Genomic DNA, 27092 nt, shown 5'->3' with positions numbered 1-27092 from the left:
AGAGTGAACTCCTGCAATTCTTCTGCCATCTCTATAGGTACAGTGACTTGTGTGATCATGTACACATACATACATGTGTACACACATAAAGGATAGATGATAGAAAGATAGGTAGGTAGATAAATACATAGGTAGGTAGAAGATAGATAGATAGATAGATAGATAGATAGATAGATAGATAGATAGGTAGATAGATAGATAGATAGATAGATAGATAGATAGATAGATAGATAGACAGACAGATATAACTGAGTAGGTAAGAGCACTTGTTGTTACAGCAAAGGGCCTGGGTTCAATTTCTAGCACTCACACTGGATATCTTACACCTCCAGTGCTAGGAGATAATAGTATCCACATCTAGCCCCTATGGGTACCAGCATGCATGTGCCACACATCTATGCCAGCCCTCACATATTCACCTAGAATCAAACTAACTCTATTATAATTTCAGAAAATTAAAGAAAATGCTGAACAATTCAACAGGACCATTATCTTCTTAACTTTCCCAGTGTAATTGATTGATCTGAAAATAACAGGATAGTTACAAGCCATAAAGCATTTTTTAAGCTTTCAATTAGAATCTTGTTTATGTTTTCAAATATCCAGTTAAATACCCACTTAATGCTGCTCATATGTGCATGGTTGTGTGATGGTCCATTTCTCATGATTTCTATCTACAGCCTCTGAAATTTCTACTCAAAATTTCATCATCCTAACTATTTTACCAACAATCTTAAATGGTTTAATTATAAAACTTTTATGAGTCACAAATGGGGTTTACGTATAGATTTTTGGAGCTATATACTAGTCATATGTGGATTTATATTAAATCACAGCCTTTTTATTGAATTAAATTAAAATCTTTTCAGTTAGGTATAGCTATTGCATTTTTCTATGTGTTTTATGTTGCACACCATGATTTTGTAAGATCAAAATGAAAGAACTGAATTGAAAAAAAAATAAAATGGAATAAACCAAAAAACTTAGTTACAGACAAAATAATATACTACCACTAATGTGAAGAAATGCTGTACACTCATAGATTTTGTAATTTTGTATAAGAATAATATAATCTGAGAATAAAGTAATAGCTCTTTTAAAAAAGGAATAGCATTTCTATACAATCTTCATTCTCACTATACATTAATAAGAAATAAGGCAGTTTTGCAAAAATTAAGATAGTACTTGAAGCTCCCTATGCTGATTGATTACAGGCTCACAGATTACAGAAAATAAAAAGAAAATGCTCTCTCTTTCATTATAATTTAGGTCATATCTTTCAAATCACTGGGAAAAGTAGATGACTGATGACGATTCTATTACCTGTGGTTCTGTTTTTATTCTTTGTGTTGAAATGACTTGGAAAGGAGCTTAGCAAGTCACAGTGCAGCAGCACCCTCTGGCTCCTAACGACAGCCTTGGAATCACAAGTGTTCATATGAACCTTGAAGGCCCACTCTAGCATCCCAAATCAGAAAGAAAATGTTGCAAAGGGCAAGAGGTCTGAGAGGAAAGCTTCCAGATTTACAATCATCCTTTAAACAGATGTGTCTGATGTGTAGAACACAAAGTTGATAAGAACTGTTTACAGAAACCTACCACATAGGAAAAATAAGAGCCAAAGTGATGTACACTTTGGAAGGAGATCATAAAAGGAAACCAATACAAATGCAACAGTAACACCTAACTAGGTGACTAGTTAGGATAGCATGACCACAGTTAAGAAGGGAAAGAGAGTAATAAGATCAAAAGAACCAAGAGCCAAAGGCTGTGACCTTTCCAAGTTGCACAGACCATCCCAGGCACTGGGCAGCCTGTGAAGGAAGACAGCCTCTGGATAACATGCAGCTGAGGTTGAGATAGTGCCATCTGTCTTGAAAATGAGAGAAGGCAAAGATACTGTGAAATGAATGCAGCTGACCCCTGTGGCCACCATACTAGCATCTTGGAAGTGTTTATGAAGTATCTGAAACAGTGAACACAAAACTACCAGTTTAGACCTGTATGCTCAGAAAAGTTCACTGTCAAGTAGAAGGGCTTAGGACTGAGGACACAGCTCAGTGGATAAAGTAGTTGAACCATAACATGAGAAAGTGAGTTTGGACTCTCCAGAACCTACTTAAAGCCTCTTATGGTAGTGTGGGGTTATCATTTCAATACTCCTGCTGCAAGGGAGAGATGCAGAAAAGCGAATCACTGGAAGTTAACTGGCTAGCTAACACACACACACACACACACACACACACACACACACACATAGGCAGACACTCAAATGCACTCATACACACACATATACACACATATTTAAATGAACACTAAAACATACACACATTCACACAGATATACACATACAAACATACATACATACATACACACACACACACACACACACATACACATGCACATACCTTAAAAAAGAAATAAAACAGATTTTTGACACCCATCGAGTTAACTCTAGGAAGTATTAATAAGTACATGTCAATATAAAGTAAGGTGTTGAGAGCAAAAGGTGTAAGGCTCAGAATAAAATTATAAGTAATAAATTATTGAATTCTTTTTCAGGTATGCATGGGCTATAACACAAAATAATAAATGGTAATTTGTTAATAGAGTAGGGAATCCTCTAAATGTTGCAGAATGTATAATATAGATAATAAAAAATTAATGACTACAAGTTTAATATAAAATTAAAAGAGGGTATTGGGGACAAATTTGTCAGTTTGCTAAATTCATTAGAAAACTAAAATTTTCCAAAACTTAATCAAGGGTAGATATAGGCTTTGACAAAACTTTGAACATTAAAAATTAATTGTTAATTTCACGAATTTCATAAATAAAATATCAAGCCATTTTTACTTTAGGCCAGTTCCACCACTGCTGCACGACAATGGCCAGGAAGAAATAGGACCTACATTTTAAAAAAGAATTGTAAACATTTCTATATTAAAATGGTATCTTATAATCTTAATAATTAAATGCCAAAATAAGATATTAAAATGCTTAATAGTGCATGAACATATTGTGTTACTTTGAGAGAGGATGTATTATTGCCTTTTAAAGTATTAGTTTAACAAAAGGTTTACCTATAAGCCACAATTAATTCAGTAACTGTATGTTGTAACTGATTAGTTTTAGTAATTTAGGAAGTGCCTCTACATATTAACATGTGCATAAGTACATGCATGCATATTTATAGTAATTAGTGTAATCAACAAGTATTTACAGGTACTCACCTAACAAAGAAAGCATATAATTAAGTTATGTGTATTGTATGTATGCTTAAAACTTAATAACTAGACTCAAATTAAGTCCATTATATACAATATCTTATGCATGATAAAATGACCAAGCCTTTGGAAATCATAATATCAATTATTGTACTGGTATAGGTTCTTAAAAATTCATATATCATTACTGATAAATTCATTGGGGAAGAAAATATATCAAGAAATGTATAAAATATGCTCGCAGCAATATTGGTTCTCTTATTTTTTGTAGGAGAAATTTAGTAGTGACACAAATGTCCATCAAAGAAAGCTACATATGTAAGACAGGTGATTGATTGATAAAAATAGAATATTTTACAGTAATGAAATTTAATAAATCCAAAATATATGTAATAGCATGAAAACCTTATAACAGCATTAGGTACATGTACATAACAACTTTCTCAGAGTATTACTTTTACAAGATTCAAATTCAAAAATCACATTCTGTGATAACATATATTAGGGGAAAAATGAAAGGAGTGAGCAACAGAAAACTCAAAATACAGGCCAATGGGAAGGAGAGCAGGCACATAAGAGAACAGAAGAGATAGGAATGGACATTTTTTTAAATTTTTTTTGAGACAGGGTTTCTTTGTATAGCCCTGGCATTCCTGGAACTCACTCTGTAGACCAGGCTGGTCTTGAACTCAGAAATCCACCTGCCTCTGCCTTCCAAGTGCTTGGATTAAAGGTGTGTGCCACCACTGCCTAGCTGGAAATTTCAACCACACAATCGGTATCCTGTTGTTAAATACTGCAGTCAGTTCATGGAGATTCATTTACGCTCTCATAACTCATGATTCACAAACTCTATTGGCTATATCATTACATTGTTGATACACAATTGAAACTCATGAAAATCATTACTTTAGGCATAAAGATGAACTTGACCATTCATCACCACGCTCTCTCATTTAATCCTCATGGGGACTATCCACAGCATCCTCCTGGGCTCTCACCGTGCATTTGACAAATGATGTGGTCCTTGTTAAGGAGATGAGATAGAATCCTTTATGGATCTTGGCAGAAAGAACCACCCCACACATGCAAACTGAGATTTATAGTCCTCAAGAACTATTACTCCAGCAGTGTGGAAATATTACACAATAATTAAGAACACAGGCATACAAATCCTTTTGGAAGCCCAGCTCTGAGAAACATGCATATTCCTTAGATCTTAAGTATCATTATCCATGCTTCATGACTCAGCCTGTCACAAGCTGCTGTTGGTGCTGATGCTTCGAGTTTTCTGAATAGCCAAAGAGGAGAGCACAGCTGCAATGTTTGGGTATTTATTTTCAATTAACACCACTTGACAAGGTTGGAATGTTGATTCTGCTCTCGCTCTAAGGATGTTAACTTAAATGACTTGAAAGAGCATGGAGACTCCCTTAAAGAAACAATCGACAGACGCAGACAACAACAAGCTGCCTAATGAGCCCATGGCCCTGGTGACAACCTGTCACAGTGCCTTGTAGGAAACATCTGGGACAGAGAGAAAGAGCAAATGTGGGCTAATTTTTTTTCTAAGTTAAAAAGTTAAAGCTGGTCCACATTTGTCTTGGCAGTGATAAGTGCTATCTCTGGAAAGAATCTGAGAGAGTTGGAAGGAAAGAATGTCCATAAGAGATTATCTTTAGTTGTCCGCCTGCCAAAATGGTCGTAGGTGATAAACTTCAGTGGATCTGCGCTTCTACTCTCTTGAGTCAGGCAGATCATAATCTAACTCCTGCCTCTGTCTCCTGTATCCAAGCAAGTGTAATTTTTCTAAGTATACACTATGAGCTTATTAAGTGTGGAAGTTAACTTGGTAGTTGTTGGAACGATAATCCATATAAATGATTAAGCATGTGTAATCAGGCATCAGAGACACCACTGAGATCACCAACAATGCTGTCTTCATCTCCAATGCTGTCTTTATCATTAACATACATTGATTTCTGTAAATTCTGGTCATCTAGTAATTAAAGAACGTCCAGCAGGGAGTGGGTGGGTAGGTGTGTGTGTGTGGGAATACCATTATAGAAGCAGGGGGAGGGAGGGATGGCACAGGGGGGTTCGAGGGAGAAATCGGGAAAGGGGATAACAACTGAAATGTAAATAAAGAAAATATCCAATTAAAAAAACAACATCTAGGAGCAAAACAAAGCACTATGGGATCATAATCCAAATGGTAAAATAAATATATGTTATCTCATACTGACAATAACAAGTTATGCCAAAAATTGTGAAATGGGAAAAATAGATAAATTCTTTCATAAAGAATTGCACATAACTCACAAAATTATATGCTTGATTCACCATTGACTCATTGGTCATTCCCAACTTAAGCAAGGTGTACAATGGTGTTGCTTAAGTATATGTAGCAAGACATGCTAAAAATACCATATGCAATTACTCAACCTTAAATACCTTGCAACCTAAAACATTTGCCATAATTGTTCTTTGCAAACATTAACTGGAGGATTCATATTACATCAAAACAATTTTGAAATCTGTTATTTTTCTGGTTAGCCAGAGACAATTTAGCAATAAGAACATACATGGTGATAATTGGTAACATCACATCAATGTATTTCTGTATTGAACAAAAATTTATCAAGCCTAAATTCCATAACATACAGGATTTTAGACATACTAATAATTGAGAAAAGTCTCTCCCACTTTAATGGCCTGATGATGTTGGCAGGACACAGTAAAATCATGCAGGGTGCAGTTTCATTGAAAGTGTGGATATGATCGCCATTATTAAGATTAAAGTATGTCACGGTATATTCCGATAAAAAGTTTGAACTATTTTGTATTTCTTCTACCTTGAGCTATGCAACATTATATTTTTCATACATATCTAAACACAATGCATGTCTTGTAAATGTATGTACGTGTGCATGAAGATTTTTTAATCTACTTGACTACAAAAGATAGTATTCTGTGTGCTTTTTAAAAATTATGCTTAAGCAAGCTTTGCATAACTTATTGCTTTGGGGTTGAAGACCGATAGAGAGAAGATTCTCTCCTGTTTTGTAAAGTCTGGGCAGCTGCTACCTTTGGCTTGCCAGAGTTGTGTCTTGAGGGGGCTTCTGATACCCCGCCAGCTAGTTTTATTATGGTATTAAGCTGAGGGAAAAAAGAGTTATTGCTTCCTGTTTCTGTTTCCATAGTGATGATCATAGCTGTCATTACCACTTTCCACATATCAGATGGGCAAGGGTAGATTGTCTTAGGTTCTGAATAAAGTCCTCGTGGTTTCATATTTCACACACACACACACAAAAATCAGCAGTGAACTTCACACTGTATACAAAAGAAATGTTCTTTTGCGCCATCACTTCCAAAGAAGTAAAGTCCTAGACTCAGCAACATCTATTATCAACAGAGCTTAGGGCTGGGGAGAAAGCTCAATAGGGAAAGTACTTGCCTGAGAAGGTGAAATCCTAAGTTCTATCCTTAGCGCCCATGTGAAAAATCACATGTTGTGGCACGACCTTGTAATCCGAATGCCCAGGAGTCAGAGACAGGCAAACCCTTAGGGCTCAGCAAGTCTAGACAAGCTGCAAGCCACAGTTTCTAGTGAGAGACTGTCCCTTTTCAAAGTCTGTGGTGGCGACTACTAAGATTTCACAGTAGTTAAAAGCACTGACTGCTTTGAAAACGCACCAGTAGATTTTTCCCACTAACATGAGTGCGTGTGTGTGTGTGTGTGTGTGTGTGTGTGTGTGTGTGTGTGTGTGCATGCATTTATCTGTACCACATGTATACAGGTTCCATCAGAGGCCAGAAGAGGGTGTCAGATCCCCTGTACTGGACTTTTGGTATGAGCTGGCTGGTGTGAATGTGGGGAGCTGAATCAACACCAGTGAACACTTTTTACAGTGATCTTTCCCTTCAGTTCCCCATTTTATGCCTTAAAACAAGAAACCGAATTGAAAAAAATCCAACCAATAACTGTTTCTTCTAAAGAATAACATAATGTGGCCATCAATAGAACTTTTGATAATATTAAGGAATTATTTGTAATATTTTACTATGCCATTGTACATATAGTTATATATGATCCAGAGACATTCCAAAGGAATGAGTGGGTCATAGATGAAACAAGATTGGCCATGAGTCGGTAAAGGTTGAAATCCAGCACTGAATACATGTGAATTCATTATATTTTTTCTTATGTATAGCTTTGAATAACCTATACTAAAATACTTAAAAAGAGTATGACTCTTTCATGATTAATATTCTAAGTAGGAAAATAAATATATAAATAGCTTTAATAATATAAATGTCTGTTATAATATATACACTAAAGATATTTGGGAAAACTGAGGAGGGAAAAAGTGTAGGGTTGGGTAGGAACTCCCCAGTTTAATGAATGTCATTTATACCTGATCCCTCCCATATGTTAAATATGTCAAAAATTAAAACCAATAAATATACACTAAATACTTTGTAAAAACAAAAAACCCAAAAAACAAACAAACAAAAAAACCCACTGGCTGCTTCCTAAATGGCCCAGTGATTACATTCCTAGCACCTATAAGGTAATTGACAACTTATTGTAACTCCAGTGCCAAAGAATCTGGCTGCCTCTAATGGCCTCTGAAGATACTGCAATATGTGACTCACAGACATACATTCAACATTCAAAACTCATACATAGAAAATGAAAATGAATAAATCTAAAAAAAAAAAAAAAAGACAAATGGTGAAGGGCTTATAGGGCTTCTGAGTAGTGATCCCTAAGCTTGGACTTTGTTCTCTACACACACAGAGAGAGAGAGAGAGAGAGAGAGAGAGAGAGAGAGAGAGAGAGAGAGAGACAGAGAGAGACAGAGAGAGAGAGAGAGAGAGAGGAAGACAAACACAGAGAGACAGAGACAGAAAATTCAATTTCAATACTGTGAATCTTTTTTCGCTATAGATGCCAACAGAGGCACCAGAATTATGACCAAAATAGAAATAACTTCAATCAGCCAAACATAAATAGCTGAAAAGTAGGTAGAGAGGAGTCTGAACTTTATAGTCCATTTTTCTTCATAAGTTTTAAGTTTACCACCTGCAAAAATATAACTAAACCTGAAAAAAAAAGAATATTCACAGTATGTTCTAACAGTTACTGGCAGCCAGCAAAAGCATAAATTCACTGCAGCTGGATCAATGACTTTAAAACTCAACACTAATAAACCTTCACTGAAGTAAAAATGACGATGGGTGGCCATCCCTTAAAAAGTTCTTTTTTTTTCCCACTCTGACAATAAATTACCAAAGGTTATGTAGAAAAAGATTTTTTAATCATAAGTCTCACAATATGGTCTTCTGAAAACATCAAAATGGAGAGAAGTTCAAATGCACTCTGTGATGCATTTTGTTAGACTCAGAAGCATTTAAACTTCATCATGATATGAAGGATGGTAGCCCTGCTGAGTAGAGCTTGGTGTGGAAGGCACAGACCTTGCATCAAATGCAGGTTGATGCTTGCTACCCAATCATCAAATAGTATTTCTGTCCATATCACCAAGGGTTTATAAACGTAGATGGGGGTTCCCAACTTAGGCTAGAATTCAGAAGTAGACCTGGAGGAGACACCTTCCATCTATGTTCTATATCCATGATGAGAAAGTTCTGAAGATGATGCAAAAAGAGACTTAGGTGGTTCTAGGTACTGAGAATTTGGCATTTCTTGGTTACTGTGAATTCTATGTCCAAAACGAGGTTTTCAGTAGCCCAACAGAGATGCTACAAATGATTGATATACCAGGCAACCGAAGAAAGGTAGAAATATTGACTTTCCAAATTATGAGCTGAGAGTTTAAATCCTCACTATAAGAGAAATGAAGAAATACCCATCTCTGTGGCAAACACTACATGTCTCCATCCTACTTGAAAGTAAGCAATAAAAGATCACCAAAATGTGTTTTACATGAGAAAAAAACCATGTAGGGGAATTTGATATGTCAGAATGATGAAGAGATTAAATGGCCATTATATTAAAAATGAAGTAATTTAAATAATATTTTTCATAATTTTCATTGAATGCTGAAACCTGACATAAATAGCAACTTGGTGAAGAAGGTACAGAATAAACAGAGTAATGGAAATTGCAAAAGATAAAGAAAAATCTCACACTAATCAAGAAACCAAAAATCAAGCAATTGTCTAATACAAAATGACATCAAGTGTTAAAGCTGAAAAAGGAGCTGAGTGAACAGTCTATGGGAGTCGATAAAATACACAAAAACTAACCAATAGTGGCAAATAGCACTGACAAAAAGAAAAAAATATTTTATATGTATTATTCATGTCATTTAAAAATGAGCTGATGTATACCTCAGTACTCACTACAAAACGCCAAAAGGTAATAGAGAAAGAAGAAAATAGTAACAGATGAAATGTAAATGAATGAAATACATAGATCACTCTGTTTTAACATTTTTAAAGATTCCACATTGCTTCAAGTTTTTTGTGACTAGAGAAGTACTTTGTTTACCATACAGTAAATCACAAACAACACACTGTTACATTTACTAGGGAGAGAAAGTATCAACCATGTTGGAGCCAGACATATTTAACGGAAATATAGTAACAGAAAAAGAAAACCCAAAAAACCAAAAACAGCAATATATAAGCCCTAAAGTGAGAGGAACAGTACTGAACTAACATTCCTTTAGAAGCTATGTTGTCCTGTCATACACTATTAAAGATGTATAAACATATATCTTCATATCACATGAGCTGATTTGGAAAAGAAAAATAAATATGTGACAGATGCATGATATAGATGTAAGCTTGTATATATATTTATTGTGATAGCACTGAGATGAAGAAAATATTAGTGAAGAGGACAGATGTATCTACATAGAACTCTTATCACGTATACTGACATGTATCCATATTAAATTACCTACTAAAATTGGGGGTGGTGAGGTATACATGTACATGTACCATAGACAATTGAACTAATTAACAAATCATTTCTTGTTTTTATTTTGTTTTTTTTTTTATTTTTATTTTTATTTTTTTGGTATTTCTGAAACAGGGTCAAATATGTAGACCAGGCTACCCTCAAATTCACAGAGCTCTGCTTTACCCTGGGCTGGGATTAAAGCCACAAACCATATGATTTGTTTCTTTTTGTTTTGCTTTTAACTCTCAGGAAACTTTTTAAAAGACAGTGTTAGATTCTATCAAAATATAAAACAGAAACAATACTGTATTTGCATTTCTCTGGACTAAGGATGAACATTTCTTTAGGTGCTTCTTAGCCACTCGGTATTCATCAGTTGAAAATTCTTTGTTTAGCACTGTAAACCATTTTTTAATAGGGTTATTTGGTAGTCTGGAGTCTAACTTCTTGAGTTCTTTGTATATATTAGATATTAGCCCACTATCAGATATAGGATTGGTAAAGATTTTTTCTCAATTTGTTGGTTGTCATTTTGTCCTATTGACAGGGTCCTTTGCCTTATGAGGTCCCATTTGTCAATTCTTGATCTTAGAGCATAAGCTACTGGTGTTCTGTTCAGGAAATTTTCCCCTGTGCCCATGTGCTCAAGGCCCTTTCCCACTTTCTTTTCTATTAGTTTCAATGTATCTGGTTTTATGTGGAGGTCCTTGATCCACTTGGACTTGAGCTTTCTACCAGGAGATAAGAGTGGATCAATTTGCCTTCTTCTACACGCTAACCACCAGATGAACCAGCACCATCTGTTGAAAATGCTGTTCTATATCCTCTGGATGGTTTCAGCTCCTTTGTCAAAGATGAAGTGACCATAGGTGTGTGGGTTCATTTCTGGGTCTTCAATTCTGTTCCATTGATCCACCTGCCTGTCACTATATCAATACCATGCAATATTTTTTTCTTTTTTCTTTTTTTAATCACAATTCCTCTGTAGCACAGCTTGAAGTCAGGAATGGTGATTCTGCCAGAAGTTCTTTTATTGTTGAGAAAAATTTTCATTAACCTGTTTTTTTTTGTTTGTTTATTCCAGATGAATTTGCAAATTGCTCTTTCTAACTCTATGAAGAATTGAGTTGGAATTTTGATGAGGATTATATTGAATCTGGAGATTGCTTTCGGCAAAATGGCCATTTTTCCTATAGTTTCCTATGCCAATCCATTAGCATGGGAGATCTTTCTGTCTTCTGAGATCTTCGATTTCTTTCTTCAGAGACTTGAAGTTCTGGTCATACAGATCTTTCACATGCTTAGTTAGAGTCACCCCAAGGCATTTTATATTATTTGTAACTATTGTAAAGGGTGTTGTTTCCCTAATTTCTTTCTCAGCCTGTTTATCCTTTGAGTAGAGGAAGGCCACTGATTTGTTTTAGTTAATTTTATATACAGCCACTTCTCTGAAGTTGTTTATCAGGTTTAGGAGCTCTCTGGTGGAATTTTTGGGGTCACTTAAGAATACTATCATATCATCTACGAACAGTGATATTTTGACTTCTTCCTTTTCAATTTGTATCCTTTTAACCTCCATTTGTTGTCTAATTGCTCTGGTTAGGATTTTGAGTACTATATTGAATAGGTAAGGAGAGACTGGGCAACCTTGTCTAGTTCCTGATTTTAGTGGGATTGCTTCAAGCGTCTCTCCATTTAGTTTGATGTTGGCTACTGGTTTACTGTATATTGCTATTACTATGTTTAGGTTTGGGCCATGAATTACTGATCTTTCCAAGACTTTTATCATGGTGGGGTATTGGATCCATCTCACACTACTCAAAATGGCTAAGATCAAAAACTCAGATGACAGCAGATACTGGAGAGGATGTGGAGAGAGAGGAACACTTCTCCATTGTTGGTGGGATTGCAAGCTGGTACAACCACTCTGGAAATAAATCTGGTGGTTCCTCAGAAAATTGGACATAGCTATACCACTCCTGGGCATATACACAGAATATGCTCTAGCATGTAATAAGGACACATGTTCCACTATATTCATAGCAGCCTTATTTATAATAGCCAGAAGCTAGAAAGAACTCAGATGCTCCTCAATAGAGGAATGGATACAGAAAATGTGTTACATTACGCAATGGAGTAGTTAGTACTCAGCTATTAAAAACAATGAATTCATGAAATTCTTATGCAAATGGATGGAACTAGAAAATATCATCATGAGTTTAGTAACACAGTCACAAAAGAACACACATGGTATGCACTCTCTGATAAGTGGATATTAGCCCAGAAGCTCAGAATACCCAAGATACAATTCACAGACCACATGAAACTCAAGAAGGAAGACCAAAGTGTGGTTACTTCGGTCCTTCTTAGAAGGGGGAACAAAATTCTCATGGAAGGAGATACAGAGACAAAGTGTGAAGTAGAGACTGAAGGAAAGGCCATCCAGAGACTGCCCCATCTGGGGATCATCCCATATACAGTTACCAAACCCAGATACTATTGTGGATGCCAACAAGTGCTTGCTGACAGGAGCCTGATATAGCTGTCTCCTGAGATGCTCTGCCAGTGTCTGACAAATATAGAGGTGGATGCTCTCATCTAGTCATTGGACTGAGCACCAGTTTCCCAATGGAGGAATTAGAGAAAGGACCCAAGGAGCTGAAGGGTTTGCAGCTCCTTAGGATGAACAACAATATGAACTAATTAGTACCCTCAGAGCTCCCAGGGACTAAACCATCAACCAAAGAGCACACATGATGGGACTCATGGCTCCAGGGGCCTTTGTAGCAGAGGATGGCCTAGTCGGTCATCAATGGGAGGAGAAGCCCTTGGTCCTGTGAATGTTTATGCCCCAGTGAAGGGGAATGCCAGGGTTAGGAAGTAGGAGAGGGTGGGTTAGTGAGCAGGGGAAGGGAGGAGGAAATAGGGTTAGTTTTTTGTTTTTGTTTCTGTTATTGTTTTTGATATTTTTTCAGAGGGTAACCAGGAGAGGAGATATCATTTGAAATGTAAATAAAAAGTATCTAATACAAAATAAAATGTAAATAAATAAAATATCTAATAAAATATATCTAAAAATTTTTTAAAGAATTAAAAAATGAAACAATACTTTAAGTTTTGATCTCACTTTTAAATATTGAAAAGATAGTAAATATCAATTTTTTAACTTCAAAGAGAGCTTGTGAAATAGAAGAATCCTAGAACTCCTCATTAATCTGTACTTGAAATATTATAGTTAGGCAGAGAAATGTCTGAGACATCACTATTGAGGGTACAAATGACTTTCAGTTTCTTGTCACATAGTTTAACATTACATTTGAATTTTCTTTTTTTATTAGATACTTTCTTTATTTACATTTCAAATGATATCTCCTCTCCAGGTTACCTCTCTGAAAAAATATCATAAACAAAAAAGGAAACAAAAACAAAAAAGCTAACCCTATTTCCTCCCCCCTTCCCCAACTCACCAACCCACCCTCTCCTACTTCCTAGCCCCGGCATTCCCCTACACTGGGGCATAAACCTTCACAGGACCAAGGGCCTCTCCTCCCATTGATGACCAACTAGGCCATAGTCTGCTATATATATGCTGCTGGAGCCATGAGTCCCACCATGGCTCTTTGGCTGATGGTTTAGTCCCTGGGAGCTCTGGTGGTACTAGTTAGTTCATATTGTTGTTCATCCTAAGGGGCTGCAAACCCTTCAGCTCCTTGGGTCCTTTCTTTAGCTCCTTTATTGGGGACCCTATGCTCAGTCCAATGGATTGTTGTGAGTCTTTACTTCTGTATTAGTCGGGCACTTGTCAGAGCCTCTCAGGAGACAGCTATATCAGGCTCCTGTCAGCCAGCACTTGTTGGCATCCACAATAGTCTCTGGGTTTGATGATTGGATATGGAAAGGCTCCCCAGGTGGAGCAGTCTCTGGATTGTCCTTTCTTCAGTCTCTACTCCATAGTTTGTCTCTGCAACTCTTTAGATGGGTATTTTGTACCCCCTTTCTAAGAAGAAATGAAGTTCCTCACTTTGGTCTTCCTTCTTCTTGAGTTTTTTGCGGTTTGTGGATTGTATTTTGGGTATTCTGAGTTTCTGAGCTAATATCTACTTATCAGAGTGTGGATGCCATGTGTGTTCTTTTGTGATTGGGTTACCTCACTCAGGAAGATATTCTCCAGATCCATCTATTTCCCTAAGAATTTCATAAATTCATTGTTTTTAATAGCTGAGTAGTACTCCATTATATAGATATACCACATTTTCTGTATCCATTCCTCTGTTTAGGGACATTTGGGTTGTTTCCAGTTTCTGGCTATTATAAATAAGGCTGCTATGAACATAGTGGAGCGTGTGTCCTTATTACATGTTGGAGCATCTTTTGGGTATATGCCTAGGAGTGGTATAGCTGGGTCTTCTGATAGTACTGTGTCCAATTTCCTAAGGATCTGCCAAACTAATTTCCAGAGTGGTTGTACCAGTTTGCAATTCCACCAGCAATGTAGGAGTGTTCCTCTTTCTCTACAACTTTGCCAGCATCTACTGCCACCTGAGTTTTTGATCTTAGCCATTCTGACTGGTATGAGCTGGAATCTCAGGGTTGTTTTAATTTGCATTTCCCTGATGACTAGGGATCTTGAACATTTCTTTAGGTGTTTCCTCAGCCATCTGTTATTCCTCACTTGAGAATTTTTTGTTTAGCCCTGTACCCCATTTTTTATAGGATTATTTGATTCTCTGGAGTCTAACTTCTTGAGTTTGCTGTATATATTGGATATTAGCGCTCTATTGGATATAGGATTGGTAAAGAACCTTTCTCAACTGTCTGTTGCCTTTTTGTCCTATTAACAGTGTCCTTTGCCTTACAGAAGCTTTGTAATGTTATGAGATCCCATTTGTCAATTCTTGATCTTAGAGCATAAGCTATTGGCATTCTGTTCAGGAAATTTTCCCCTGTGCCTATGTGCTTAAGGCTTTTCCCCACTTTCTATTAGTTTCAGTGTTTCTGGTTTTATGTAGAGGTCCTTGATCCACTTGGACTTGAGCTTTGTACAGGAGATAGGAATGGATCAATTTGCATTCTTCTACATGCTAACTGCCAGTTGAGTCAGCACCATTTGTTGAAAATGCTGTCTTTTTTCCACAGGATGGTTTTAACTCCTTTGTCAAAGATCAAGTGTCTGGATTCATTTCTGGGTCATCAATTGTATTCCATTGATCTACTTGTCTGTCACTGTACCTATACCATGCGGTTTTTTATCATAATTGCTCTGTAGTACAGCTTAAGTCTGGGATGGTGATTCCACCACAGTGTCTTTTATTGTTAAGAATAGTTTTCGCTATCCTAGGTTTTTTTTAATTCCAGATGAATTTGTAGATTGCTCTTTCCATTTGAATTTTCTACACAATTGTGTAACATAATTCAAATAAGAAAAATTTTGGATGTCGTATTGTCTAAATATTAAAGTGATATTATTTGATAATATGCAGTTTTAAATAATTAATACTCAAAATATGTGCCTGAGCATACTTGATAGTTACAAATTTTATTAAAGAGAAATTCTACAAGAAAAAGATAGTGATGCCCACACAAGGAAATACATAAATCCTTGGATACCTTAATGACAAAATTAAAAATAAATATCAGTAAATGTTGATTGAAAGGCTATGCCTCTAGTGTCTATAAGTCCTTAATTCAAGATACTCAGAATTCCCATTTGTAACAAATGAACAGTAGAAGAAGTAATGAAGCAGACACTGTACACATCTCTTTTCTCTTCAGCATCCTGGTATCCTTCTGCCAGGTCAGTAGCCCCTCAGTACTTATGGAATTAGTTACTTGTGATTTCTGATCCTACTTCCCCTCCAATTCAGTTTGTCATCTTAATCCTTCTTACATCACCTGTGTCTCTGCAACTGTAAGTTTTACCACACTGTTATTGTCAAAATGTCTGCATAGTGATCGTGAGTGAGGGTCTCAGATGTCAGTAAATGCACTTGGAATTTCACCTTTATACCTTTTAGCTGGGTTACATTTGGATTCAAGAGTAGTGTTTTTGAGTTTCAGTTTCTCATCAGCAAAAAAAAACATTTTAGAACAATAAGGGGACTAAAAAGATGCTCTAAAGTCATTAAAGAATAAACATATTTATGAATAGGTATCTAAGAATCATATCATGATATTTTGCAAGTTGCATGTATCCAGTAATACTGAAAAAAATTATGGTCAGCATCATCTTTAAAAAGCTTGATTTAAAATGATATTGAAATGGTAGGTTGTTGAGATTATCATAATTTTTATAGAACTATAATTGATCACATATTCTCTATTAAAAAGCATAGAAGAGCATAAAACACTTCCAAATCAAACTCAACTTAGAACCTAGGTTTATCTATCCAACAACATTAAGAGGCAAATGTGATGCTCACAGCTAAAATCCTAGCACCTGGAAGTCTGATACAGGATGACTGCATTAGTTCATGATCATCTTGAGATACTAGCAAGTTCCAGGCCAGCCTTGGCTACACAGAGACAGCCTGTTTGCCAATTAAAACAAAGCAAAGCAGAACAGAAAGATTAAATGCCTAACACACAGCAGGCAGGGATGCTTATTTAATGAAGAAAGAAGGAGGAAAGGGAGGAGGAGGAGGAGGAGGAGGAGGAGGAGAAATTAACAAAAAATAGAATTCTGTTCAGTAAACATACGAGATGCTGGGTACAGGATGAATATACTCCCTCCCGCATAGAGTGACAATATTGAACATTTATAGAGGGGACAGTGTAAACTAGATTTCTGTTTGATAAACCCACACTCTGTCCCTTGACAATGATATTGCATAAGAGATTTGGAGGGACATCACTCTGTAAAGATTCAAAGGTTTATGTGTGGTCATGTGGATATAAGTTTAAGGGACATAACTCCAACCGTAGTGAGTGCTTCCAAGACTCAACTGTGTTTATGTGCATGTGTGGGGCAGAAACCAACCACAAGCATTTCTCAGTCACCATCTACTCCTTTTTCAGATAGGGGCTCTCACTGCTTGGAATCCACTATTTTAACTTTGTTTCCCTGCCAGCAAACCCCAGATATCCACCATCTGTCTCCATTACAAGTGTGCCTCTCCATGCTGGCTTTTTTGCATGGTTTTAGGGCACTGAATTCAGGTATCTGTGCTGATAGAGCAAGCACTTTACACACTTAAATGGATAAAGTATTAAAAAAATGATATCTTGTTTCATCTAAAATGTTGATAATACTTCATGATACCCTTGACTTTGCCTTTTGAGCTACACAGCTTCAAGTATTTACTATCAGACCCCTCAATTTAAGAAAAAATGGCTGCTAACCTTCTACCAGACTGTGGGGTGCCCTCAGGAATGTATATAATGAAGATGCAATAATTTATTGACAAATGAGTGCACCTTTCTTTACTACCCCTACCAATCAATCCTGGGAAGTTCTTTCATGTACTTGACTGTAGGGAAGCTGGTGGGAAAACTGTAAATGGAAGTAAGATGCCACCATTGTGTTGAGTTTACCCTTCATGGAATAATTGCTTCATTCTATAAATATTTTCTTCATATGTCTAAAATTTACCCCCAAAGGTAATCTATATTGAATAAATTATTAAAAATGCCTTTATAATATCTAGCATCAGATATAAATCAGGTAGGAAAAAATGCATGAATCAGATTTAATCATTTCACTTTATGTCAACTAATTTTTAAATGTGAATTTATTCAATAACTAATTACTGTATTCTAGGCATCATTCCCTATGATCTGGTTCCTGGTCTGCAATGCTTCAGTAATTATTTTCTTGTTAAGGACATTCTCCATATGTAGAAGATATTATACCTAGCAAATAGAACCATGTGTAAAATTAAGCATTAACCAAAGACAACTTTATCCTTAAAAGAGCCTAAAAAAAGATTACAATTAAAACTTGTGGACACATTGAATGAGGAGAAAGACTTCTGTCCAAGGGCAGTGGGAGGATTGTTGCCTTGAGGGAAAACATGAGATTTTTGTTAAAGCATAAGATGGATTGAAAATTGATCACTTAGCTGCTGAGTCATGAATTGCAGGAGCTTCCTAAAAGGTTTTAATTAAGCAAGTATAAAAAATGCAGACAGAATGGTTGAGGTTATATCATTTAAAAGGAAAAATATGCAAATTGACTGTACTTGGCTTAAGTGGAAAGCAGTAAATGAACTGGGGGGAATGAGAAGGCAGCCATTTACATTGTGTTGCATTTTCCATGGAGCTGGGAAGGTCCCAAGTACTCCGCTGCACACAGCAATTGAAAACAAATCTACTAGAGAAAAACACTCAAGCATACATATTATTTGATTATAGAAAATTCTCCTTTATCCACAGTATGATCCAACATGATTACTGCAGGTCTTATACAATTCAGAATGGGGTTTAATTGGGAAGAAAAAAGATCTACTACTTTATTAAAACTCACAATGCTTAGACTGACAAAGACAATTTTATACTCAGAGTCGAAGACACAATCCTAAAATCAGCTCATCAGTGAGGACAGATATCCGTGTTGCCTGGAGCAGACATTCCAGACACAGGCCAGAGGTGATAGAGAACATCCATAGACATCGTGACCTCAGAGCTAGGCAGGCAATTGTGGTAGATTCCAGTTTCTCATCTATCTTCACTTGTGCACATCCAGGTAGAATGTGCAGGTGGTCCAGCTGACCAAGGCTGGCGATGTATTGGAAATGAAACAGAGTTCTGTGATTCTTGCAAACTGAGTCCTAGAAACTTGACCGGAGGATTAAGAGGGAACAAAGGACAGACATACAGACACATGAACTGAAATACTGGGGTTGGGTTCCTTAGTTGCTCTGATGAAGTAGCACCAGCAGCATCCACAGCCCCAGGGTAATTCTTTATCCATCATATTCAATCACGTAGGTATATAGATTAAAGAGGAGGTAGGTTTGGCTCGTCTTGGGAAGTAGTCTCTGGGAGATTGGCTCATCCTTTCTTCACATGCTGGTTTTATCTAAAAGTCATTCATTCATAACACTCTGTAATTGAACCAGAGCAGGGTTTTGCCTTTCCTGTGAACCTGGCAAGGGAAGGAAAGTTTTACCATTCCCATTAGCTGGAGGCACTGGGGTCCATGAACATTGCATAGCTTTGTGCAAGCTCACAGTACATGTTCACTGTGGGATCTACCCACTATACACAGGAGAGATGCTGAAGAAAAGGAAGAGAGATCATTAACAAAAGTTTGCAAACTATCTGAGAGACAATAAAGAGATTTGTGGCTTTCGGGAATCCTTGTGCAAATTGTGATTTTTTTACTATTTGACACCTCTCGCTGATCTCTATGGGTCTTTAATATGCAAAGACTCTTACATACTGTATTCTTTATTCTCTCCCTCATATCCCCCTCTCTCTGTCTCTGTCTCTCTCTCTGTGAGCGAGTGCATATGTGTGTGTTTTGTTTTGAGATTGGTTCTCATTATTTAGCACAGAGTGGCTTCAGATTCACTACCTATCTGCCTCAGCATTCCTAGTGCTTGGATTACAGGCATTCGACATCATCTTCAGCTTCAATTTCCTAAAGTTTTGATGAACTAATGTTGATCAGAATTTAAGAAGAAATGGACGTAGGAATTCACTGATTATATTATTTGTATACTTGTTTATATAGAACATATGTATTTGTCAAATTAGGTTTAGAGACACTCCCAGGATTAACTTCCTTTCCCCCATTACATAAATGCACTTAAATGCATCCTATTATATTTGAGATTACTTCCTCATATATAGCATTTATGATTGAAGTAAGCACTTTGTAACTTATAAACACCAGAGAACAATGCTAACATCCATACAATGTTTATAATGCTCTCTGAACAATTTTTTCCTAAAAGTACTTACAAATTAATTTCACTTAGAAATGAGTTTCAAAATGCCTCTTTCAAGGAAAATTGAGCCAGCTTCCTTTATTTCCAAAGTATAGTTGGTGAACCTGGATGATTTGTGTTTCTTATACTATGCGACAGAACAGAAAAGACAAAGTCTTTGCTCATCTGACCTACTGCAGATCCCACAGAGAACTCAAGCCTGAGGGAAGTCTCATTAGCACCATCTTCTAGCTTTCCCTCATCACATCCTAGCTGTATCTTTTTAATTAATTAATTTTTTTACATTCCATAATTTATTCCCCCACACTGTCTACCCTCTGACTGTTCCACATCCATACCTCCTCCCCATACCCCTATCTCTACATGGGTGTCCCCAGCCCCCACCTCACCTGACCTCTAAACTCCCTGGGGCCTCCAGTCTCTTTAGGGTTAGGTGCATCATCTCTGAATGAACACAGATCCGGCAGTCCTCTACTGTATGTGTGTTTGGGGCCTCATATCAGCTGGTGTATGTATGCTGTCTGTTTGGTGGTCCAGTGTTTGAGAGATCTCAAGGGTCCAGATTGAGACTGCTGGTCCTCCTACAGGGTTGCCCTTCTCTTTAGCTTCTTCCAACCTTCCCTAATTCAACAAGATGGCCAGCTGCTTCTGTCCATTGGCTGGGTGAAAATATCTGCATCTGACTCTTTCAGCTGCTTGTTGGGTCTTCTGGAATGAGGTCATGCTAAATTCCTTTTTGTGAGTGCTCCATAGCCTCAGTAATAGTGTCAGGCCTTAGTACTTCCCCTTGAGCTGGATCCTACTTTGGGCCTATTGCTGGACCTTCTTTTCTTCAGGCTCCTCTCCATATCAATCCCTGTAATTCTTTCAGACAGGAACAATTATGGATCAGAGTTGTAACTGTGGGAGGCCTCCCTTCCTCATTTGATGCACTGTCTTCCTGCTAGAGGTAGGCTCTATAAGTTCCCTCTCCCTACTATCAGGCATTTAATCTAAGGTAGGGACCCTTTGATTCCTGAGAGTCTCTCACCTCCCAGGTCTCTGGTGCATTCTGGAGAGTCCCCCCAATCTCCTATCTTCCAAGGTTGCCTGTTTCCATTCTTTCTACTGGCCCTCAGGGCTTCAGTCCTTTTTTCACACCCAATACCAGATCACTTTCCCCTCTCCTGCCCACTCCCCCACCCTGTCCACTTTCCCTCCCAGGTCCTTCCCTCCCACTTGTGATTGCTTTCTTCTCTGCCCTGGCCCCCAAGTGGGACTGAGACATCTTCACTTGGGTACTTCAGCTTGTTGTTCTTTTTGAGTTCTGTGGACTGTATATTGGGTATTCTGTACCCCAGCTGTATCCTAATTCCATCCATATCTTTGCACAATAGAGTATAGTCCTGAGCTACCTACAATTAGTTAAACTGATATTCTGCAAAAATAAATTTTACGAAATTACATTTTTGGAAATTTGCTATTATGCTTTATTCAGAGCTAACATAGAGCAAATATTTAAGAGAAATATAGTACAATTCTACACTGTACACTACAAAAAATAAAGAAATAGTTCTATCAATGCAAAACATTGTAAACTAACAATGCAGCTTTCTATTCAAATAAGAAAACAAAATCTTGCTACTTCAAACACTGAATGCAACCATCCTCCTGACTCTGAATTTCAGCTCTTGTCACTTAACCTTGTGAATTCCTGTGTGTTCCTCAATAAATGAATCTATCAGACCCACCCTGCATCTCCTACTGATCACTAGCTGTAAGCTCACAACCAACAATAAAACACCACAAGGCTCTGCGCCTCCATCAGCAAACAAAGTTGTATTTCAAGAACTGATGGATTCTTGGGTTTGGAGCTAATGGGATGGCACCATTAATAGGACTACCTGTCACCAAGCCCAGTGGCCTAAATTGGATTCCCTGAACAACATGATGGTAGGAGAGAGCAAACTCCTGCAAGTTGTCCTCTGACCACTACCCACATATGGGTCAGAGTTGTAACTGTGGGATGTAGTTGTAACTGTGGTAGTTGTGTATCTCCTACATACACAGACTCCTAAGATAAATCAGTAAAATATAGTGAAGTATATCAATCACATCATTTCCTGTATGTCTCCCTTTGAATGCAAGGGTATAATGATCCTATTGGCTACAGTTATAATTCAAGCTCTTCATTGAGGTCTGTGTTTCTTAGCACACAAAGCTCAGATCACAGGCCAGGCCCACAGCTCCTAGGTTCTGGATTACAGGCAATCCCAGTCTCTTACTTGTCTGAGTATCATGTGATTTACAGTAACTTCAGTAACAGTTCCTGTCAGTTTAAAACACACTGTAGTTTCAGAGTCATGTCAGCAGGTTATGTATTCTCAGGCTTTGTGTCAATTACAGGAAAATGAAGTGTCCATTCATGAAAGCTCTTATTTCTCGTCTCTTTCTTTAATGCATAAATGTAAGGTATATTAAAATGATAAACATCCATGCTATGTGCATGCCCACTAAAGGGTTTCTACATTCCCTGAGTATTTCCAAATACATTGTCTACTTCTAGCCAGCTGGGCTTTCCCCAGTTTATACCAATGAGGAGGATTATCAAAAAAGTCATGCTTCCTAAAATCAACCTGAGTCTTGTGTGACAAAAATCAAAACAAACCACTTAATTTCTCTATTATTTCTCTTCGTGATTTTAATTTTCAAAAGTATTTGTAACTGAAACATGGCTGTCTGCCACACATAACTATGTGGGGTACAGTGTTAGTGCTTTTCAGCTTCTTCTTTCTTATGATGCAGCCCAAAGTCTCCAGTTTCCTGCACAGTTGAAAGCTCTGGTCACAAAATTCTTTTGTGGGTGCAGAGAGGAATAGTTATTCACTCTTCTCTGACCACATCACTCCAGTGAGGGAAGCAGTCCCTAATTAGGAGATGCCATAGGAGAACTCTGTCTACTTTCTCTACTTCTAGGAGGAGAGGCTTTGGATTTGCTGCAGGACTTGGCTAGAATCCCTGCATCACAAGGAGTTTAATTTGAAATAGTCCCCCTGCTTGGCGGCACCAGCCATTAGAAGCAGAACAGCCAAGGCAAAGGATAGGACATACAACCAGATATGGCTGCTTTATCACGGTGCAGAACTATGCGACAAAAATAAATAACTTCTGGGCCCAGGAATACAGATGAGCATAAAAGAGCTTACCAAGACTGTGGAAGGTTCTATATTCAACCCAGGAAAGCCAAGGCAGACTGAAAATGAACCATTTATAAACATTAAAAAGTATTTGTAATTGAAGAATATCTACTTAGCTTTACAATAATAGTGCCATGGCTCCTAAACAATAGTGAATCATGAGATACTCTGAGGATGTCTTCTGTTTACACAGATGCACAGCAAAGCAGACAGAGCTGAATGTGAGCTTTAGGGTCATTGTAATCACAAAATACATCTCAGGTCATTATTACTCTATCATTTTCTTGTTTTCGTGGTTGACTTCTAGGCCACTTCTTGTCCTTGTGGAGGCCCTAATTTTGAATTGTTGTCTATTAAAATATTATTATATTTTATTATTATTTTATTATAATATTTTATTATATTTTATTATTAAAACATTATTTTTAACATAATCAGTAAATTAAATTTGTACATTATACATATTAAAAAATCTAATTTATATCATTCTTTTAGTAAAAAGAATGATGAACATTGTTTTAAAAGCATTTCTTAATTTGGAAATGTGATGCTACAGATGTCAATTTTGAGACAATATTTATCTAAAAGACCATTATTTGCAAGAAAATTGTCTCAAAATCATGACACTTGGTTAGACTAATTCACTGGCAGATGATGTTTGTGGGTGGTGTGATGAATAGATCAATAAGTAGCAATTAAAAACAAATAAAATCCCATTGTCCACTTCAGGGCCATGTTCTGTTAGGGTTTCTTTTCCATATGTGTAAATGAAATGTAATTTGGGTGAAGACAGATGACCCCCAGCACTAGTGTCTCACATACATGTGAGTTTCAATAGCTTTTTTTTTTTTTTTTTTTTTTTTTTTTTTTTTTTTTTTTTTTTTTTTTTTTTTTTTTGGTTTTTCGAGACAGGGTTTCTCTGTGTAGCCCGGGCTGTCCTGGAACTCACTCTGTAGACCAGGCTGCCCTCGAACTCAGAAATCCACCTGCCTCTGCCTCCCAAGTGCTGGGATCAAAGGCATGCGCCACCACCGCCCGGCTCAATAGCTTTAATATGCCTCATATATGCAAAATAGATGAGTATAATTCATTCAGAGGTCCCCTTTTACCCTCCATAAAATGAAAGAACAAGACGTTCACATTCACTCTTACAGAAAAGAACATCTCATGGCCTCATTATATTTCACTAGAGAACAAAGCCTCTCTCATTTTGCAAACTCATGCTTGGCTTTACACAACACTATCATGACAGCTAATGAGGTAGCAGGCTCACCATGTGCTACTCCTAACCATGACTGTGTGTCTCGTTGTGAGAAAAATAGGCTCTCCTCATTAAAAGGTCAGTATGTAGCAAATAGAATTAAAAGTGCTCAATACATCCAAATATTATATTGTTTAGTTTTTTTCTGTATTGGCAACTTGGAATACCCAGTAAATAGATACAAAGAATAGGGTACTTGTGAATCCTATAGACTTATTTAAATTGTTCTATCTAACACTAGGTGATTGTAGATTTATTTATCAGACCTTCCCAACAGTACTAAATAAACAAGAAGAATCATTGTCAAGATAATAGAAAAATAAGTGAAAACTGTTATAGTATTTAATTTTAATTTTATTTCTTTTGTATATGACATTTAAGTGTTGTATTGTATTGACAGATCTGGGAAATTTTAGTGGCCGGACAAGAAGTGCAGTATCAGTGCGGGAAGGTCAGGGGGTTGTTCTGATGTGCTCTCCACCGCCTCATTCTCCAGGTATGGTAACGCCCCTTCTATCTTATTGCTACCCTCATGTGCTGTCTGCTTCACTTCCATGCACTGTGTGTTCATTCTCATGGACAGGGTGTGACCGGGAACCACCCCAGTTGATACGTGTATGGTTGACATGATATCAGCATGCATGTGTAATTACTATTCATGCATCTTATGTCCCATTGAGTGGGAGGTTGTACTGAGTAAAATTGTTTCCTTCTCATTCTGTTGGTTGTTGACATTATGCCTCTGCATGAAAACTTGCAAAACTGTTTAAGGTGTCAGAACTGGAGTGAGTGACTATCAGTGAGTACTGTGTTCCAGAAAATAGGCTCCATAGGTGTTTGCTTGTGTTCTTTGCCATACTAGGGCAAAAGTGCTAAGAAAGCTCTACATTTCAAACAAAGGTGTCATTAACCTATTTCTGTGTTAGCAGCAGTCTTGCTTATCAAACTAAGGGTGGGAGTAATTAAAGAGGATAATTACCTCTTGAAGTTGTGGGAAGCAGAACAGTAGACTATACTGCAAATCATTTTGTAGCCCTTTGCCAATTTGCCACTAATTTGTTCAAGCCCAGTAGTTGGAAACATGTACCTATTTGTATCTCAGTATACCCTTTCTGGAAAACAATTTGAGAGAGTCTGACATCAATTAATGGGCAGCCAGATGGTGAATTCTACAAGCCACTGTAAGGTGTATGGCTTAGACTATAATGAGGTTGTATGTTAGTGTGCTCAAGCTGCCAGATCAAAATGCCACAAGCTGGATGGATTAAACAATGGGACATTTTTATAGTTGTGGCTGGTGGAACCCTAATGTGAAGGTGGGTCTGCTCAGAGTTTGGAGAGGGCCCCCTCTCTGGCTTGTAGACTTTGCTGTGTTCTTACGTATTGCACATGAAAGAGTTGTAGGGAGTACTAAGAGACAGAGGGTAGGTTGGAGCCACCATCTAGCTATGTATGCTTTCTGTGAGTGCATCTTCTATCTTCTTCCTGTCTTGGCTAATTGCCCTCAAGTAACCATGCATACTCCTGCCTAAGCTGCTCCCAGGTCTGTCTCTGTCCACTGCAGCCATATGGCCTGCATATGCATCCTTCACAGCCATATTTTTCAAGTCGTAACTTCTTAGCAGAAACTCCCCTAACTTCCCTTGACTGAGTATTTGCTTCACAATCACTTTTTTCATTTTTACCTTTGTGTTTCTTTTTCTCCATAATACCCATCATTTAACATGACATGTAAATATATTTATGGTGTCATCTTCTATTATCATCAGTTATAATGTAAATCCCACCAAGAGAGAAATTCTCCAGGCTGCGTTACCTGTTGCACCCACATGGCTGAGACAGAGGCTGGCACAGAGTTGAGGCTGAAAAAAATTAATAAATTAATCTATTTAAGGATGGCAGACACAAGTTAATGTTACAGGCAGAAATTACTATTAGGGACTCAGGCATGAGGGCATAAATAAGACTAGGACAAAGAGGATCAGATACACATCAAGAAAATCTATACAGTCACTTCCCTTTGCCTCAGTGTATTGTAAATAAAGATAACTGAGAAGTAGAAAAAATGAATTCAAATTCATAGCATTGGTATAAAAGCCACTTTACAACATTTGATATTCTCCCTAAAACAGTGACTGAAAGTGTTAGAGATCACTGTCATTGAAAAATGACAGTACCTGACTAATACAGAAGTAGAGGCTCACAGCCATCCATTGGAATAAGTACAGGGTCCCCAATGAAGGAGCTAGAGAAAGAACCCAAGGAGCTAAAGGGTTTGCAGCCCCTTAAGACAAACAACAATATGAACTAAGTAGTACCCTCAGAGCTCCCAGGAATTAAAACACCAACCAAAGAGTACACATGGTGGGACTAATGACTCCAGCAGCATATGTATAGCAGAGGATGGCCAAGTTGGTCATCAATGGGAGGAGAGGCCCTTGGCCTTGTGAAAGTTCCATGCCCCAGTGTAGGGGAATGCCAGGACCAGGAAGCAGGAATGGGTGGAGTGGTGAGCAGGGGGAGGGGAAAGGGAACAGGGGTTTGTTTTAGTTTTTGTTTTTTTCTTTTCTTCTCTTTTTCCTTTTTTTTTTTTTTTTT

The 27092-nt window shown here is 37.4% G+C and overlaps 1 protein-coding gene across 5 annotated transcripts in view; it reads left to right on the top strand.

Moving 5' to 3' along the window:
* Cntn5 (contactin 5) overlaps positions 1 to 27092 on the top strand; it is a 1204186-nt gene that overhangs the window by 778379 nt on the left and 398715 nt on the right. For all 5 annotated transcript variants that reach the window (XM_031346014.1, XM_031346011.1, XM_031346010.1 and 2 more), the window contains one exon: positions 24895 to 24990. In XM_031346014.1, the coding sequence (XP_031201874.1) occupies positions 24895 to 24990 (96 nt within the window). The remainder of the gene's footprint in view (positions 1 to 24894; positions 24991 to 27092) is intronic.

Source organism: Mastomys coucha, unplaced genomic scaffold (assembly GCF_008632895.1).
Source record: "Mastomys coucha isolate ucsf_1 unplaced genomic scaffold, UCSF_Mcou_1 pScaffold23, whole genome shotgun sequence".
Classification (NCBI taxonomy): domain Eukaryota; kingdom Metazoa; phylum Chordata; class Mammalia; order Rodentia; family Muridae; genus Mastomys; species Mastomys coucha.
Note: the sequence above shows the minus strand (reverse complement) of the source record. Positions and strands in the feature narration are given on the sequence as shown.